A 19,175-nucleotide genomic window follows, 5' to 3' on the forward strand; every position below is an offset into this window, starting at 1 on the left:
GATTTCACCACTAGCACCATAATTACGATCTCATAACTCTAATGGTTTTTCATGTTCGTTTTGTATGAGGGCATGCCCTCCCCCAACTAAGTATCCCTGTTTACCGTGGACAAATGTATTTCTGATATGATCTCTCCCAGATTTGTGAATACCTTCAAAAATATTGTTAGCATTGTAGGCAAGTGTGCTAGAGTTGTATTTCTCCATATTCCAGCTCCCTTCGTCCTTGCTCTCTAAACTTAATGGGGGTGGTGGTGGAGAGTGAGATATATATATATACAGCATGATTCTAAATTAGCACATTTACATTACTAATATGTGAATGTGTAAAAATATACACACAGTTGTCACCCCTATTTTCATACCAAGGATCTCTGAGTCCTGCCTCAACACTCCTATTATTCCGCATAGGAACATAGGAAGCTGCCTTTTACTGAGTCAGATCATTGGTCCACCTAGATAAAACTGATTGACTGAGACACTCCAGAGTTTCAAACAGAAGACATTCCTAATCCTACTTGGGGATGCTGAGGATTAAAGATGGGACTTTCTGCATGCAAGCAGGTGCCCTACCACTGAGCAATGGCCCTTCCTCTTGTTGAACACTTTGCTCTGTATATAGATTTGTTCTCCAATAGTCCTGTTCAAAAATAATAAATGAAATCTCATGCAGGTTCAGAAGTAAATTCCCTTAAGTTCAGTGGGACTTACTACTAAGTAAGTGAGCATAGGAGTGGAGACTTATTTGGTGTTTGCTGCTTTGGTTAAACATATGTTGGAGAAACACAGTTGCCCTAAAATCTGTTATCAGTGGTTCAAAATGTGATTTCCCTGTGTGGGAAATGACACTCTCTGTACCCAGTTGTGCCTTATTGCCCATGCACATGCAGAAACCTGAAGAATGGGCAGATCTAGCAACTCCAATTAACAATGTTTTAACAAGGCATCCTTAAAGGGCAAAAGTAGGAACAATGCAGGGACCATGATTTATTGGGGCAGACAAGAAAATAGGGGTATGTATCCCTAATAATGTAGTCCATGCATTGGTGACCTTCAGTCTGGATTTCTGCAATGTGCTCTATGTGTGACTGCCCTTAGGCCTGATCTGAAAGTTTAGCCAGTGCAAACTGCAGCAGCTGGACTGCTGATGGGAGCTGACAGCTGACAGCATGTGGTGTCTCTGCTAAAATATCTGCATGGGCTGCTGATGTGCTCCTGGGCTACATTCAGGGTTCTTATATTAACATAAAGGTAAAGGAACCCTGACCATTAAGTCCAGTTGCGAATGACTCTGGGGTTGCGGCGCTCATCTCACTTTACTGGCCGAGGGAGCCGGCGTACAGCTTCTGGGTCATGTGGCCAGCATGACTAAGCAGCTTCTGGCGAACCAGAGCAGCGTGCGGAAATGCCGCTTACCTTCCCGCCAGAGTGGTACCTATTTATCTACTGACGTGCTTTCAAACTGCTAGGTGGGCAGGAGCTGAGACTGAACAACAGGAGATCACCCCATCGCAGGGATTCGAACCGCCGACCTTCTGATCGGCAAGTCCTAGGCTCTGTGGTTTAGACCACACCGCCACCAGCGTCCCATACATACATATTCAGGGGTGTCAAATTCAAATTCATCGGGGGCCGCATCAGCAGTTTGGTCACCCTCAAAGGGCCGGTTCGAGTTCGAGTGTCTTCAAAGCCCATGACACCTTTAACAGCTGGATTAAGTAATGCAGAGCTTCTGGCTCATGGAACACTACACCTTGATTTCATTTGAATACATATATGAATATAAAAATTGTTTCCTGTTTGGCTTGGTGTTTAAGTTACACAAGATGTGCAGGTTTTAATTTTTCTCATTCCCCGAATTTTAATTGAGCATTTGTTTGGATTTTTTCCCCTTTGCTACCTACCCTAAACCTTTGAGGAGGGCGGGAACTGATGGCCGGACCCTGTAATAACATTGAGGAAAAAATTGCATGAAATAAACCAATTCCTTATCAGCTTTTCCCCCATATAATAACCAATATAAACCAATTCCTTATCAGCTTTTTTCCCATATATAAACCAATATAAACCAATTCCTTATCAGCTTTTTTCCATATATACATTTTTGCAACACGCACCCTGCGGAAGCCGCGCCTGACGTTATTTACGTATCAAATTTGCTTTTGAATCGCGAATCCCCAGAGGCAGAGGATGCTGTTCATTGGGCAGCGCGGAAACGCGCCTAAAGAAATAAATAAAGAAAAGCAAAGCAAAAGCACGCTGCCCCGAGTATTCACAGGGTGCGCTCCTGAAACACAAGCGCGCTCTCAGTCTCCCTCTCTCCAACGCGTGCGAAGCCGGCTCTGCCCTTCTCCGCGTTCCACCTCGCGCAGGCGTGCTGCGCTCCCGCCGGGACTTATTTCACCCCGGCGAGCCCGAAAAGAAGTTGAGAGCAGCGGCGGCAGCCTCCCATATCCAACCCCGCCCTCGCCGTGTCAAATAAGTCTCGGCTAGGTAGCTGGAGGAGGGGGAGGCCTGCGCCTGCGCAGAAGGGACCCGAGGCGCCCTGCGCGCGCGCCGCAGCCCAAGCTTCCTCACAGATATATATAGACCAGGCTACACGGGCCACATGACGAGGTCTCGCGGGCCGGATTCGGCCCGCGGGCCTTGTGTCTGACACCCGTGATATGATCTTGCTATTCTGCGGATCTTGCTATTCCAGCTGTGGACACCAGAGGGGGTGCTAAGATTAAACCCTACACTTCTCCAAACAGAGGGATGGGGAATAAATGCAGGTGATCAGCAGGCTGCTGTGGGTTACTCTCATGGGTGTGCTGACAGATCTGAAGGGGAACTGACTGACTGAGATATCCTGTGTGTGAGTCCTGACTCTTTGAGGCTGAGGCTCAAGTGTCATGGGGCAGCTGGCAGGTCAGGGCAAAGAGTCATTTGTGAGCCATCTGTCTCTAATAAGTTGCTCTGTGGATGCTGATTAGTTGGATGGAGGCCAAGCAAGTTTACCAGCAATGGATTTAGTGCTAACACAGGGTGGAGATGGAGCAAATCCACACCCTTCCCCCCCCCGGGCCTTAATTTTCTTCCTTGCCCCACATGTATTTACATATCCTCCAAAAGCAATTCTTTAGGGCGGGGATACAGTTTGCTGTGCTTTTTCTTGAGCATCTGTATTTCTGATCCTTCTCTTGCTCAATCCTTCCACAAGTACTTTTAACCTTCAGGCTGAGTTGGAATGAGAGAATTAAAGAGGGGGCCTCTTAAGCTTTGCCACCCTGGGACACCCAGGACTGAGTTTAGGTTTTGGAAGTGCCTTGGATAGAGGGCCTGAGCCGTTCTCCACCTTGCGACTCTTCCTTTGCAAGACAGAGGTGGTTCAGCTGCCCATTAATGCGACACAACACCAATGTGCTTAGTCTGGGGAGGGGAATAAAGGCGCTTGGCATCACCAAAGCTATTGGAGTTGATGGAGGAGCAGGGATGCTGAAAAACTAACTACTCACAAGCCTCTCTATAGCTAAAGTTACTAGGTCTCAGGGTTTGACCTGTTGTTCCAGTGCTTTTTTTAGGGTCTCCAGAGTAAGTGAAGGTACTGAACACAGGGGAGAAATTATTTTCTGCTTGGCTTGAGAGGTTTTGCCTTTTGCTCTGCCATCTCCCCTCTCCACGATGCAGACATTTTGCCTGGTGGCTAGGTACCCCAGGTGCCTCAAGGCTCCATCCCTTTTCTCCTAGGCTCCACCACTTCTTCTCGATTCTGATGAGCGTCAGGAGACCTGGCAACCCTCTGCCCAGTTATGTATCCCATCTCTTCAACAGTTGAGCTGCCTTTGCACCTATGTTTGTTTTCACACATGTGACCTCCAGGGGTGTAGTCAAAACCGCTGTGTTAGCAGCACCCAAGTGCCTTCCCTGCAGCGCAAGGTTGGGTGGTGTGTATGGAGGTCCTGGGCTGCACAGATGACGACGCCCCCCCCGGCCTCGCTGTTGTGGTTCAAAGGAAAGCAGAGCAACACATTTGGTGCCAGCTTGGTTGCAGGAGTTGCCGAAAGGAGGCGTACAACAAGCACCATCCTACTGTCATAAGGACTCTGAGTTTGTGTTGGTTTTACTCCTTAGGCCAGGCGTAGGCAAACTAAGGCCTGTGGGCTGGATCCGGCCCAATCGCCTTCTCAATCTGGCCCACGGATGGTCCGGGAATCAGCGTGTTTTTACATGAGTAGAATGTGTCCTTTTATTTAAAATGCATCTCTGGGTTATTTGTGGGGCCTGCCTGGTGTTTTTGCATGGTAGAATGTGTGCTTTTATTTAAAATGCATCTCTGGGCTATTTGTGGGGCATAGGAATTCATTCATTTCCTCCCCAAAAATATAGTCTGGCCCACCACATGGTCTGAGGGACGGTGGACTGGCCCACGGCTGAATAAATTTGCTGATCCCTGCCTTAGGCTTTTCTTTTCCTGCAGATATTCCTCAAGGCGGTGGTGGTTAGGACTTCTCCTAGATGGGCTTTCTTCCCAGGTTGAGGAGCTCCATCTGCCCCTCACTTTGCTGTACAGCACATATAGAAGCTGCTTTCTTGACTGTTGGAGCCAAACTGGCCTAACGTGGATGTAAAGTGTGCATTGGCTGCAGAGCAGGATTGGGGAGAGTGGCAGCAGCTTGAGCAAGAGATGGTTGAAGCATCTCCTTTCCCCAGCTAGGGGCAGAGGGACTAGAATATTCCCTTGTCACACCTCTCCCTCCCCAGCATCTCCATACTGGGCAATTGCTTTAACTGTTGAATTTCTGCCCATTTGGCAGCTCTTACAGGCACTGGAGCCATGTCAAGAAAACAAAAGGAGCAGAAGGAAGACTTGTGTTCAAATTCTGTGATTCACCTGCTGCAATTGGTTCGTTGCTTTTCACTCAGGTTCCCTGTTTATGAAACGAAGTTATAAAGGCCTCCGTTGAAATATTTTTGGGCATGTGTGGGGTTGAAATAAGAGTCTGAAAACTTCATACACTAGAATTAGTTCAGACTAGGACCCAGGAGACCCATTTTCAAATCCCCACACTCAGTCACAAAGCTTACGGAGTTTAACCCGCCTCACAAGGTTGTTGTGATGATAAAGGAGAGTGAAGGGCGTTGGTAATATAGGGGTAGCCCCACATGGATTTCAGGTCACCCATTGGCTGCCCTGAGATAAGAGCTTGTGGTTGACCTCTGTCCCAACCTCTGGCGACTTTCACATCCCAGTCTGATAGATGCCCTAGGCTTGGAGATTAGGGACTCATGAGAGGTTATTTTTGGCTCAAGGAGAATGCCTTTCCACTTGATCATGTCACCTGCTCCGTGGTGGCCGGCGAGGAGTTCCTGACATCCCATCACCTCTGCCGTGCCAGTGTGAAGAGTGGGTGCCAGCACCTAAGAGGCACGGGGTGATGGGACAGGGCAGAGGAGCAGAAAGTGGCAGGCGCGCAGAGGGAGCAGACCCCAATGTGCCCCCCCTCCATCAGTGCTGGCGCAAAGCAGTCAGGATTAGCGATGGAACTGTGTCATATTAATCTGAGCTCCCAGCTGCGAATCCAATCTGAGCTCTCACCGATCTGACCTTCAGCCTACGCTGCTGTCACCCAACCGGCTTGGACAGCAGCTGTTTATAGTGGGATCACTCGTACGGCTCTGAGATGTCTCCTGCTCCGGGTTCGAAGCAGAGGTTAAGATAGGGATCTTTTATCTGGTGCTGGGATTATATCCCACCCCCTCCAAGAAGTGGCCAGCAAAGTGGGAGACAGACAGATCTGACCCCTGGGCCACAGTCCTCAGTCAGGTTCTCTTGTGCTTCATTGGAATGAATGAAAGTATATCAATGGGAAGGGGGCAGCACTTCAGGAAGGGGTCATAGGTCAGTGGGAGAGCACATGCACTGTATACAGAAGGTCCTGTAGCAGGAAGGCTTCTCCCCTACGATCCTGGAGAACTGCTGCCTGTCAGAGTAGACATTACTAGGCAAATTGTATGACCTGATAAAAGGCAGCTTCGCCTTCAGTCATAGCTGTCGCTAGCATGGAGTGTGGTGGTATGGTCAGGGTGCAGCAATCGTGGCTCCCCATCTCCACTGGTGTTTCTTCCTTTCCTGCCTTCTTTTTTATTTATAAAAGGTAAAGGGACCCCTGACCATTAGGTCTAGTTGTGGCCGACTCTGGGGTTGCGGCGCTCATCTCGCTCTATGGGCCGAGGGAGCCGGCGTACAGCTTCCGGGTCATGTGGCCAGCATGACTAAGCCGCTTCTGGCGAACCAGAGCAGCGCACGGAAACGCCGTTTACCTTCCTGCCAGAACGGTACCTATTTATCTGCTAGCACTTTGACGTGCTTTCGAACTGCTAGGTTGGCAGGAGCAGAGACCGAGCAACAGGATCTCACCCTGTCATGGGGATTCGAAAAACCGACCTTCTGATCGGCAAGTCTTAGGCTCTGTGGTTTAACCCACAGCGCCACCCGCGTCCCTTTTTTATTTATAAAGGTAAATTCCATACATTTGATTTTAAAGCAAGTGTGTGTGTGTGTGTGTGTGTGTGAGAGAGAGAGAGAGAGAGAGAGAGAGAGAGAGAGAGAGAGAGAGAGAGAGAGAGAGAAACTTGGGATATAACAGTCACACCCACATTTTGGCCTTTCCCCAAATATTTAATGGGGTGGTGGTGACCATACATTATTTTGTTTTAAGGGGCATTTCTTTCCATTTCTTTCCCTTGTTTCTGCTACAGGACTTAAAACAACAACACATGGGACCATTAGAGGTTGGATTTCAGTTTTTCTTTTTAATGACAACCCTTGTTTTTGTGGTGTGATTACATTTTATGCGCCTTAACTGTCTCCTTCTAAAGAAAGACTTATTTGAAATATTGCCAGCCCGTAATATACTTGCCAGTTACTCTTTGTTTTTTAAATGCACACACATGAAAACTTCCAGTTACTTCCGCTGGAATTTTAGACAGGACTTACTGATTTGGGCTTGGCAAACCAGTTTTAGGGGTGCTAAGACCACGTGTAGTTTTGCACCCTGTAGGTGTGTGATTTCTGGCCATTAGATCTGAAAAGAAACACACATTTCTGAAACAAGCCGCCCTCCTGCATTTGCATAGATCCTACAAGGCCAGATGCCTTCCAGCAGATCCCCTGAAAAGTCGCCTCCAGAGCTCCATGAACCCTTCTTCCCTCTATATATCATAGAGCCCGATAAATTAGACATCCACGGCTCAAATCCACAAGGGGCAGGTCTTCATTTGAGCAACATTGAGTACCCCCTTATAAGTCCTTGGAACTCCGTACAATACTTTTAGCTAGCTCCCCACAGCCACATCCATAATTTTATGAACATGAGATGAGTATTGCTCCTCCTGTGAAGTCTACCAGCTGTGTTTAACTTTGGTTCCTGCCCCCTCCCTTTTTAGCATCGATAACCTCTTTAACCTCCTTCTGCAGTTCCAACTATCACGGGAAACTTTCAGTTTGTCCAAGGGCTAAAATGTCAGAAAATGGCCTTTCTTTCTCCCAACAGTTAGAGACACAGACACCACAGCCTGTTCTAGAAAGCCCAGGCCTTGCTAGATGTGCTTTTTGGGGGGTCAGGAACGGTGAAGCATGAAAGTGTTATCCTTTTGCTGTGTGAAGAGGCGGTGTTGGTGCTACAACAGCTGCTTTTCTCCCCACCTCCCCTCGGCCCTCCTCCGTCTAAGGACACTGGTGGCGTCACGTGGTGGCGGCTGCCTCGTTCTCCAGGCTCACCCTCCGGCTTCCCTGCCTTTCCTCCTCCTCCTCTTCCTCACGGCAGCAGCTGAGCGCCACCTCGTTCTCATAGCAGAAGGAGGCGCGGGCAGCGGTGGCTCCTGCAGGGGGCGCCCTGTATTTGCGATGGCTCAGCTCCTTGGCGCTGCACGTTGGGGTTCCGGGCACCTCGTAGGTACGGTGGAAGTGCTGGTAGTCAACTTCATAGTGGCCGCGCCGTTCAAAGAGCACAGGCTCAAAGCGGTGTCCCCAGCGCAGCTCGCCGGGCAGGTAGGAACTGCGGCACTGAGTGGTCATTGCCGTGGCTTCCACCATGCCTTCCAGGATGACCACCAGCTCAAAGTCAGCCTCAGCCAGGTCTGCGGGGCCGTACTCGTAGAGGGGGCTTTCGGAGTCGATCTCGTGCACAATCGTCACAGGCGACACCAGGAAAATGCGGTCGGTGCCGCTGTCGAAACCCACGTTGACATCGTTGTGGTCCAGGGGGATGTACTCGCCTTCGGGGGTCACGCGAGGCTGCAGGAGAGAAGGCAAAGGAAGGAGGGCATTATGTATGGAACAGGACTTGATAAATGTGTATTTGCGGTATGACTCACAGTGCCCAGCAGCAGAGGTGCCAAGTGGAATAAAATTAAGGGGGTGGGGCTCCAGGTAAGCCCCGCCCTGCATAACTGATCACATGATCCAGCACGCACACACCATTTGAATGGCAATGCCCATCAATTCTGGGAAGGCCTGCCCCCCCCCAAATATTAGGGGCTGAAGACTCCTTAGCCCCTAGGAGTTGGCTCCTATGCCCAGCAGCCATTTCCAGGGTTGATTGGGAAAACTGCCACTGCAGTTGCTGAAATGGCTGCTGGCCACTGAAGACCACCTTTTTCTAAAACACAATTCCTACAGAGGATTCTGCTACAGGATGTAGAGGAAATAAGCAGCCTACCTGCATATGTCAACTGGCCTCCTGTCCCTTCGAGAAGCACCACCCTCGTGTCTATCGTTCCTTCCAGTCCCTTCACAGTTTCCCCTCTCTTACATCAGACTCATTCATCTATCTGTCTTGCCTTCCATCCCGTAATACTAATGAGCTAAGTACTTGTTTTTCAAAAGCCAAGCCATGGACTCCTTACTTTTGAACATTTTGATATCTCTATGGTATGTGAATGGTGCCCTGGACCCCCTTGGTGGGTGGCCACCAATTGGGAGTTGCTGCCTGATACAAATACAGTGGCACCTTGGTTCTCGAACTTAATCCGTTCCAGGAGTCTGTTTGACTCCTGAAACGGTTCAAAAGTCAAGGTGCGGTTTCCAATTGGCTGCAGGAGCTTCCTGCACTCAATCAGAAGCTGCGTCGGACATTCGGCTTCCGAAAAACGTTCGCAGACTGGAGCACTCACTTCTGGGTTTGTGGTGTTTGGGAGTCAAGTTTGTTCGTGAGCCAAGCTGTTTGAGTACCAAGGTACCACTGTACTTCTCATAATAAATAGCAACTACAATATCCTCTTTCTAGCAATAGTCCAAAGAATATTCTCCAAATCTGTTCACCTACCTCCCACAAACTTCTGTCCTTCTCTATCTAATGTTCTTCATACAGCTTTGTTGCCTTTTATCTACTCATCCATTTTCCACTTTCTGGTTTAATCATCCCAGAAGAATTATTCAAAGGATTTCCAAAAACCATCTTGCTGCCGCCCAACTCCTGCCTTGCTCCTATAGTGCCGTCCTTACCTGCAGCAGCTGTGCCCGAACATGGGCCTCCACCAGGTGGCTCTTGCGCAGGTTGGCCACACGCCACATGAGGCAGAGCTTCCCGTCGCGCATGGCCACCACGGCTGTCTCGCTGAAGACCAAGGTCTCATTGCGCTTCTTGGGTTTGGCGATCTTGACCATGATGGCCCCAATGATGAAGGCATCAATGATGCAACCCAGAATGCATTGCAGCACCACAGCCAGGACGGCGCATGGGCACTCCTCTGTCACACTGCGGAAGCCGTACCCGATGGAAGTCTGGGTCTCCAGGGAGAAGAGGAAGGCGGCCATGAAGCTGGTGACCTCGGAGAAGCAGGGCTTTGAGTTGGGGGGCTGCTCGGGGGCAAGGTCCCCATTCATGGCGGCAATGAGCCAGAAGGTGAAGCCAAAGACCAGCCAGGAGAGCACGAACGAGAGGCAGAAGATGAGGAACATCCAGCGCCAGCGGATGTCCACACAAGTGGTGAAGATGTCTGTCAGGTACCGCTGGCCCTTCTCGCTCATGTTGACAAACTGCACGTTGCAGTGGCCGTCCTTCTTCACGAAACGGCTGCGCTGCCGGACGGGGGCGGGCCTGCCATTGTGGCAGCTGGTGGGGGATTCCACTGACTCCTCTTCCCGCAGCTCCCCCACCCCACCGCCCCCGCTGAAACGACGGATGGCTTTGGCCACCCCCATATCGGAGGGATTGGCCTTTGTCCCGGCCAAGGCTAGGCCGGGCTTGGGGGATTGGTGGCCCAGCCTGTGTGTTGTGCAGAAAAAAGCTGGTGTCAAGGAGGTGTTAGCAGGTGACAGTGTGGCGCTGTGCAGAATTGTCGCTTTTGAGTAACCTGAAAGCGGAAAGAGGAGAGAGTTGGCAAAGACCGTAATTGACGCACGTCCATTAGCACATCTCCTTAACTCACTTTAAACTCCGATTTCCCCCCCCCCCCCAAAAGGATGATAAGAAGCCAAAGGGAATTTAAAGTAAGGATTTGTGATTCGCTTCTACTTCATTTTAGGCCTGTTTCCTACCTTGTGATGTCATTTCACTACCAAGATGCAATGGAGCCCGTTCTTGTGAATGTGTGGGCCACCCACTCTGCTAACAGGGCATCTTGTGCCTTAGAGGGTTTAAAAGCCATCTTAACTGGTGTGCACCACATTCCTCTCAAAGGCATATTTACTTTATCTTACAGAGCAGCTCAGGTCTTGCAAGGTGCTCTCCTTCCATCTAGGTTCTTAGGTTGTGAAAGTTGTTGAAACATCTCAACATTTGCAAAGCTTTATTACTGTTTATCTTTGCAATATGATTTTTGCTTGTCAATTCATTTTTTAAAAAAGGAGGGGTTGGAATTGAGATTTATATGGAAATCCGGAAGCCGTTATCTGGGGTTTGGGGGGATATGGTTCTTAGGCATTGAGAACAATACACATTATACTTTTTACATGTTTCAGAGCTGAGCAGTGGCACTGAAAAGAGATTGCAGGCTGGGACCTGGCTCAAACTAAGCCACAGTTTAATTTGTTCCAAAAAATTAATCTTTCTTAAACGTGTATTCTTATTGGCAATAATTGTGCACCTCCTTCACTCCATCTTAAGACTATTACTAACTTTCAGGCTTTATTGTGCCCAACACCTCTCTTCCTGATTTGCTTTCTTGTTTCTTTGCTTAACACCCACCTGCTGAAGAGTTCTGTTGAACTTGAAGGCTTGCTTGCCAGTAATTTCTAACTGCTACTCTTCCCAACATCTTTTGTTGGGAATTTTTTTTAGAAAAAGTCAAAAATCCAATTGAGAAACTAATCAGAAGAAAAGCTGGCAATCTTAACAGTAGCACTCTGGCTTATAACATTTTATGTTTCATGCCTTTTCTCTACTCCTCACAATCTTGCTTGGTTGATCTCCCTTCCCAGAGAAACTGGGATTGCCAACTTTTGTTCCTGTTAAGGTTTCTCCATCTTTAACTTCTGTTTCAGTGTATCTGCACACGGAAGCTTATACCCAGAACAAACTTAGCTGGTCTTTAAGGTGCTACTGGACAATTTTTTAATTTCCCCCCCTTTCAACTCCATCTTTAACAGTTACACGACAAAGAGAAATTCAGGGAGCTATGCTTTTTTTCTGCCATGCAGGGATACAAAGAGTTTGCCCTGAAGAAATTGCTGCAATTCTTAAGTGCAGAGGTGTGTGTGGTGGTGGGGAGTATACAATTATCAGGTAAGTCAACATCTCCTACTTCCTGCCATACAGCACAATTTACTCCAATAGACCTTACATTTTTGCCAGAGGTCCAAGCTATCCTGAAGCTCTATATTGCCACAGGGACAGTTCAGTGGAAAAGCCCACACTCTGCATGCAAAAGGTCCTAAGGTTCAGTCACTGGCATCTCTAGGTAAGAAAGACCCCTGTCTGAAACCTGGGACAGCAACTGCCAGTCAACAGGTAACACTGAGGCAGCTTTTAATATGACCATCCCTCCCAGAGCTGTCCTGATTCCTCGCTTTGTCCCAAGCAACGGAGACAGCTGTGCAGAGAGTATTGTGGCAGGTGTACCTTTCCCTGATCCTACAGCACCGTGGTGCCTCCTGCAATTCTCTCTGGTGCACCTTGCTCTCTGTTGCAGCTGGCCGTCCTAGAAAACTCCACTCACCTTCACGTGGATATTGCTTCACCTGCACAAAGCTCTCAAGCCAATGGAGGGTCTTTGATATGGCTCCTGTGGAAGGCTTGCCTTTTGCCTGGTGTGCCTAGAAAGCGTGGTCTCTAAGGGGAAATCTTGGCTATTTATCTGGAAGCAAAGGGTGTGTGGCATGACACGCCAGGAGGCTGGGCCTCTTCCTCAAGAGTGAGTCCCCCTCAGGCCCTCTTCCAAGATGGCTTGCAAAAGGCACCTCCAGCCCTCCGGGGCAAAGGAACCAGGCAAGACGACATCCAGCACCCGCAAGGGGGGGAAAGGATACAGAAGGAAGAAGCGAAGGCCAACACTATTTCCGTCAGAAAAAGAGAAGATTTATGGATAGGGGATCAGGGAAAGTCCAGGTCCTTTTCAAAGCACCTGCGTCGTCATCCACGCATTATTCCACTTCTGAGGTGAGTCATTGCCAGAGTTCCAACGTTTAGGTTATGAAATGTTTAGATTAATCAGTGCAAAATCTTTTGATGGATTCAAAAGACACCTCCCAACAAAGTGGAAATTGTAGACATACAGTATCTTAATTCAAGAAGTTTTAACCTTCTGCCGGAGATAAATTACGCTACATTTTCAAGCACGAGATTTGACGTAGCGGCAAAGAAACAGAGGAGAATATGTAAGCTCATTCGCCATAAGCTGTCAAAACGAATATACCTCTATGTATGATCTTGCTTGTGTTTGCTTGTGTTTAATTTGGGTGCAGTATTATAATTTATTCTTGATTTTATTGCCCCGCGGTCAAGTTAATATTGTGTTACTTACTCAAACTGGTTGAACTATATGACTTTTGACTACAACAACTTACTGGGTGGCCAGCCCCATATTAGAAAAAGCATCTCCACTTTCCCCACCCGCAAGCCTCTCCCAAGAGATGCAACATGCATGCATCATTTAAAAACAAGGAATGTATGGTGTTTCCCCCCATCAGAAGTATTTTATTCCCATGTGAACCTAGGTAGGTTTAATTCATTAGGGCTGCAATCCTATACCTGATATCTTGGGAATAGGTCTCACTCAATGCAGTAGAAATTACTTCTGAGTAGACACACACACACACAATTTATTTAAAATACTGTATATACCGCCTTGTTAAAATAATCCCAAGACACTGTACAATAAAACAATTGAGTGTGATCCAATTCAATTTATGTATTGCTTCAAGCTGCAAGAAAGGGTCATGAAGCGATTGACAGGTGCAGAAGCATCCAAAACATACAATAAAAAAATCCATCGAAACAAAACAAATATACTAAAAGTGTTCATCCACAAAAATGATCCGAAAACAGAAAATGACCACTGCAGCCCCATAAGCATGAACACCAAAAAGAACAATCCGAAACCAGACCACTAGTACTGTCCAAATGCCTGGTGTTAAAAGGCACCAGGCAAACCTCCTCAACAAGAGCATTCCACAGCTGAGGGGCCACCACAGAAAAGGCCCTTTGAATTGAATTCAAAAACAATTCAATATACTGTAAAACAATCAAATGAAAAGAATTTGTCATAATTACAGTAACCAGATATCGTTCAACTGGTATCAAAGGTCAGGGAAAATGTGAGTGAACAAATGCTTTAAATAGCTGCTGGAAGCTCACGACATATCTCAATGGGGAGCTCATTCCACAGGCTAGGGGCCACTCGCCTTCAAGTTGTTGTGAGATGAACTTCTCTAAAACGAGGCATAATTATTAGAGCCGATTCGCCAATTCTTACTGAATAGGAAGGTCTGTTTGGCAGAAAGCATTCTTTCAGCCAACTTTGCCCTAGGTTGCTCAGATTTGGTTTGCTACTGCAGATATTATAAGCGCATGGCACAGTGTTCCACTATCAGTCTGGTCATGACATTTTGCTACAGCTTCCACACCAGCCTTGAGGGCAGCCCCACACAGAGTGCATTGCAGTAGACCAGACCTGAGGCTACAGATGCTTGGATCACTGTGGCTTTGCAGTCATGGTCCAGGAAGGGTTGTAACTGGTGCACCAGCCAAAGCAAGAAAAAAATAAGCCACTGAGACCACTTGGGCATAGTTAGATCAAACCCTGTTCACCCACCCAGGTCTCCATAATACACACCGATTTAGCTACATTATCCATGATGAGACAGTGTATAACTGGGATCTTATTATGAACTGATCTGGCATTAAATACCAGCACCACCATACTGGAAGGCCCAGCAACCCACCTGAGATATGGAGAAAGTGTCAGAAGAGATGGCCTGAGCACATTTCTATTCCCTTCTTGTTGATGACTTCCTGCCCACCCCACCTTCTTCCCTGGCCATAACCACAGTGATTAGGGCATCCTTGCCATTCCTCCCTCTGCCAAGCACACCCTTCTTGAGTCAACATATTTCGACCAGCACACCCTACACACTTAGGGAGTTGTTCAGCAACCAACGTAAAACACCACCAGGCACACCCATCAACACCCATCCACCTTTACCCTGACCTCTCCTAACCGACTCCAAGTTCATCACAACACATACAGATATTAGGATCCCATCTACCACTTTGCCAGTGGCCACAACACACTGATCAGGACAATGTACAGGGTTCTGTCAACACCCAAGGCCCACAAAAACAGCCCCCCTCATCTACTCATCACTTGCTCCATGATTCACAGTCTACAGAGTCACTAGCCAGGCCTGTCGCCTCAGGGGACACAGCCAAATATCCCAGTTCCTACCCAAGGCATTAGTGTAGTTCACATTCCAACCACTGTGGGCGCTCTCTACTTTCACCCAGGAGCAACTCACATAGCATTCAAGTCAACTCAAACCTACACTTACCTACCTCAAACCTACAAGTAACCACAAAAACTAAAAGGGGTGGCAGTGACACCACACCCCCAGCCTTATCCTCCCTTGCCCCGAGACAAGAAGCTCATGGGATGGTAGCGTCAGAGGGTATCAATGAGGTGGCCAGTTTTTCTGAATGTTCCTTCCTTAGCAGCACAGTAGACCATTTACTAGAAAGCAGCGTCTCCTATGGGGAAAATGGGGCCTGGTGTTTTGAGCCACCTCTCCTTACTCCCGATGGCCTGGCTGTAGTCACCCACTTGCAACCGTATTGGATTGCATTGTAAGCAATGGATTAACTACAACTCATGTGATCGGTGGAGGCATCTTTAGTTCAGTTATGATGACATGAGATTATAAAACACCAGCCCTGTTGCTGGCTTTGCCCCTGTTTTGGGCTCACAACAAGGTGGTGGTGAAGAGAGCAGGTCATCCCCACCCAAACTTACACTTGATGCTTGTGGCAGGAATGTTGTTCTACTACAGAGGGATCATGACTCTATATTGGAATCTGGGACTGCTTTAGCTCATGGAAGGTGAACCTGCTGCCCTCCAGATGTTGTTCAATTGGTGGCTCTCCATTATTCTTGGCTGCTGCTCATACTGCCTAAGTCTGATGGGCATTGGAGTCCAACAACATTCAAAGGGCCACAGGTTCCCAACCCCTACTTTAGATTACGGAATTCATAGGTTTTTTTATAAAAAAAATGGTTGATTTTCATTCTTGTAGATGCATCTTTAGACACTGAGTGTTCCTAGTGTCTAGCTCTTCCCTTGTATTTCTCTGCCGTTATATATGGATACATCCCCGCCTGTGTGACCTTTGTTTCTCCAGCTCTATGCTTTCCTACAAAGGACTTCTATTGCACTCTTCCTTCCCACTGGGCATGGAACTACCTCACAAACAATCCACACTTTCTTCGGCCTTTGCCACAACCAACCTGGTCCTCTCCTGAAACTAAGCTTGCATATGTATTACAGAGTCAGCCCAGCGTGGCTCTAACCTGTCTCACAGAGTTGTTGTGGTAATAAAAAGATGGAGACGCCATGTATACAGTCCTGGACTCCTCAGAGGAATCTGTAAATGTAATTAGGAGCAACTCAGCGGAAAGCATATTCCTTCTCTTTTTAGCCTCGCTTTCATCTCTGTAAAGTTGCAGATTGTAGCTCCTTGAGGCAGGCACTTGCCTTCTTCCTTTTTATAAAATGCAATACAGGTTGATAGCGCTATGCATATACAAATAAAAATGGCCCTCTTTCACAAACCAGTCATGCTCCCCATTTTCTTAGCACCCACATCTCCTGGCTGCCTCATTCTTTTTTTCGTTTTGCCACCCTCCCTGTGTTTTCTCATGGCTCCAAGAAAACCCAGGAGTCCTGCTTCCCGTACTTCCGATCTATTCCTGATTGCTGATACTGATATAAATGGGTTGGGCTTGAGCAGAGATGGCCAAATTTTAATCCGGGAATGCTTAAAAAAAGTAGTCAAAGTGTCATTTATAAAGGAAAGAGGGAGATCATTTTCAATAAATGCATTCCATATTGTTCCACGTTCCCTACTCCCCCGAGGAAAAGCAACGTGTATATGCTCTGCCTTCCTTTGGGAGAACTCTGGAGACTTGAGGCACCTGTGTTATATTTGCTTTATTTACACATATAAAAGCAGAACATAACTGAAGGCAAGGAGGCCAGGCCAAAGGTCCCCAGAGAGCAACTTGGCTAGTGCCCCAAGACTGCCCCCGCTAGTTTCGACTAGCTCCAGCTAGAAACTCTATCTGTCTCTGTCTTAAAAGCTGCCAATTGCTGTTTCTCACACATGCACCCCCCCGGCACTTAGACATGGCCCCAGGGTGTGGTTTGAAGACATACAGAGCAGCAACCTTGCTGAACTCAGAGGGTCCAGTCACAGCCTTGATGGGAAACAAATTGGGAATCCTAAGCACGCCACTTCAAAAAATTATATAACGGGGAAAATAAGGTAGGATATTGTCATGGATCTGGGGTACCAAAGTCTGCTATTGAATGGCAGAAATTAATAAATGGTAGTACTGAGATGATATTCGGGATATGAAGGGAAAATACAAGCTGCAGAACTTGTGCCAGACAAGAAATTCCTGGGTTAGCTTATGCAAACCAGACTGGCTTCTCTAGCTAAGTGCAAAGCCATTGAGAAATAATGGGATGCCGGGTATTGGGCCATTAAAGGCCACTGGTAATTCAAAAAGCCATCGTTCCCCCCTGCTCAGAGGTGTGGACAGAGACAGGAGATTTGGCAGGTTGCCAAGTTGATGGGGGGCATGATGTCACAGAAAAATGTGCCCTTTTTGAAATCTGAAGGTGTTCTAAGAACAAAAAGGAGGAAGTTGCCAACAAAGGTTCGTATAGTTAAAGCCATGGGTTTCCCAGTAGTGATGTATGGAAGTGAGAGCTGGACCATCAAGAAGGCTGATCGCCGAAGAATTGATGCTTTTGAATTATGGAGGAGACTCTTGAGAGTCCCATGGACTGCAAGAAGATCAAACCTCTCCATTCTTAAGGAAATCAGCCCTGAGTGCTCACTGGAAGGACAGATCCTGAAGCTGAGGCTCCAATACTTTGGCCACCTCATGAGAAGAGAAGACTCCCTGGAAAAGACCCTGATGTTGGGAAAGATGGAGGGCACAAGGAGAAGGGGACAACAGAGGACGAGATGGTTGGATTGTGTCCTGAAGCTACCAGTATGAGTTTGACCAAACTGCGGGAGGCAGTGGAAGACAGGAGTGCCTGGCGTGCTCTGGTCCAGGGGGTCATGAAGAGTCGGACACGACTAAACAACAACAAGTCAGAATCCATCTTGGCACTGGCTGGAGGAGGCTGCACCAGAGACCGGAAGCTATGACTGACTGCTGAAGCTATGAGAGGGGCAATGAGAGACATCCTTGGGGTATAATGTTCTGCACCCCCTCTGTTGAAGACTTTAGGTGTAAACATGTGTAAAATAAACCATATTTCTTAAAGACACCAGCCTCCACTGTGCCTTGATTTTCCCAACAGAAACACAACCCTGGGTGAGTGCCTGGAACCCCTGGAATCTTGCTACTGCTTGGCAGAGATTAGAGGTGGCACACAACCTCCGTAACACTATAAATGTAAGGGGGTGGGAGAAACCCTCCCTTTCCTCGGGTGGGAAAGTGCCAGCTTCTCTAAACTCTGATGGGTGCAAAAACACAGGGGGTATCAGAAAACCACCTGCTAACTATATACCTCTGTTGGTAAAGTATCAACCAACAAACCTGGTCTGTTATTAGGCTGCGGACACACCATGCATTTAAAGAACACCCCCATCCCCAATCATCATTGGAACGATAGAATACCCATATCACAAGGACAATTTCCAGCACACTTAACAAACTGTAGTTCCCAGGATTCTTGGGGTAGGGTGTGGGGGCACGCAGTTTAAATTATATGGTGTGCATACAGCCTTACAGCAATCCAGCTAATGCAGGCATAGCCTGCCGGAAGGGTACAGCGATACCCTTTCAGGGTTTGAATAAATGCAAATCCTCATATTAATGCTGTGTCGAGCATATGAGCCTCTTAATACATATTGAGCCTCGAGGAATACGTATTGCTAGATGGCCACTGCTTTATCAGAAGGTGAGTTTATCTTGCAAAATACTCTTCTGTCAATACAGTGCCTACCACTGTTGGAACGGGGCCCCTGAAGCTGATTTTCCTGGGACCTGCCAAGGAACCAGGATTCCTGGATTCTGCTCTGTTGCAGCTCTAAGCCTTTGCTCAGCGGAGCACCCAGTCCCTGCGCTCACAGTGACACGCGCATGGGAAGCTTATGCTTCCAAATAAAGCCGATGCTGGGCTTAGCGCTTGGATAAGTGGAATTTCATGACAAAGTCAGTACCTAATCTCAGACAAGATTTCTGGCCCAAAACACACTTCTCCCTCCCTCCCTCCGCTATTCACTGGCTGGACATAAGCAGGAACCTGCCAGAGGAAAAGGCTTCATAGGCAGGGCTGCATGCATTTTATTTTTTTTTGCAAATTTGGAGAAAGTGCAGGATTTGGGAGCAGGGTCAGAAATCAGCACTCTGAGATCTCACCTTTCATTTGGCGGAAAAAAAGAGAGAAAAAGACGAATGAGTTTCAAGTGTCCCCCAAAGACAATCATGGCCTTTTGGCCTGAAACTCAGGGAATTAC

The 19,175-nt window shown here is 47.7% G+C and overlaps 1 protein-coding gene across 2 annotated transcripts in view; it reads right to left on the minus strand.

The window, feature by feature from the left end:
* Positions 1 to 6,775: 6,775 nt before the first annotated feature.
* The window catches only part of KCNJ14 (potassium inwardly rectifying channel subfamily J member 14), a 30,241-nt gene continuing 17,841 nt past the window's right edge, over positions 6,776 to 19,175 (minus strand). Inside the window, exons 1-3 of one of the 2 annotated variants that reach the window (XM_083582000.1) lie at positions 12,164 to 12,247; positions 9,488 to 10,338; positions 6,776 to 8,278 (exon numbers count right to left, since the gene is read on the minus strand). In XM_083582000.1, the coding sequence (XP_083438126.1) occupies positions 7,727 to 8,278; positions 9,488 to 10,186 (1,251 nt within the window). In that variant the 5' untranslated portion in view covers positions 10,187 to 10,338; positions 12,164 to 12,247 and the 3' untranslated portion in view covers positions 6,776 to 7,726. Of the gene's footprint in view, positions 8,279 to 9,487; positions 10,339 to 12,163; positions 12,248 to 19,175 lie in introns of those variants that run through there. The other variant, XM_083581999.1, reaches the window with a different exon arrangement.

The sequence above is a fragment of the Podarcis filfolensis genome (genome assembly GCF_964270895.1).
Source record: "Podarcis filfolensis genome assembly, chromosome: 13".
NCBI lineage: Eukaryota > Metazoa > Chordata > Lepidosauria > Squamata > Lacertidae > Podarcis > Podarcis filfolensis.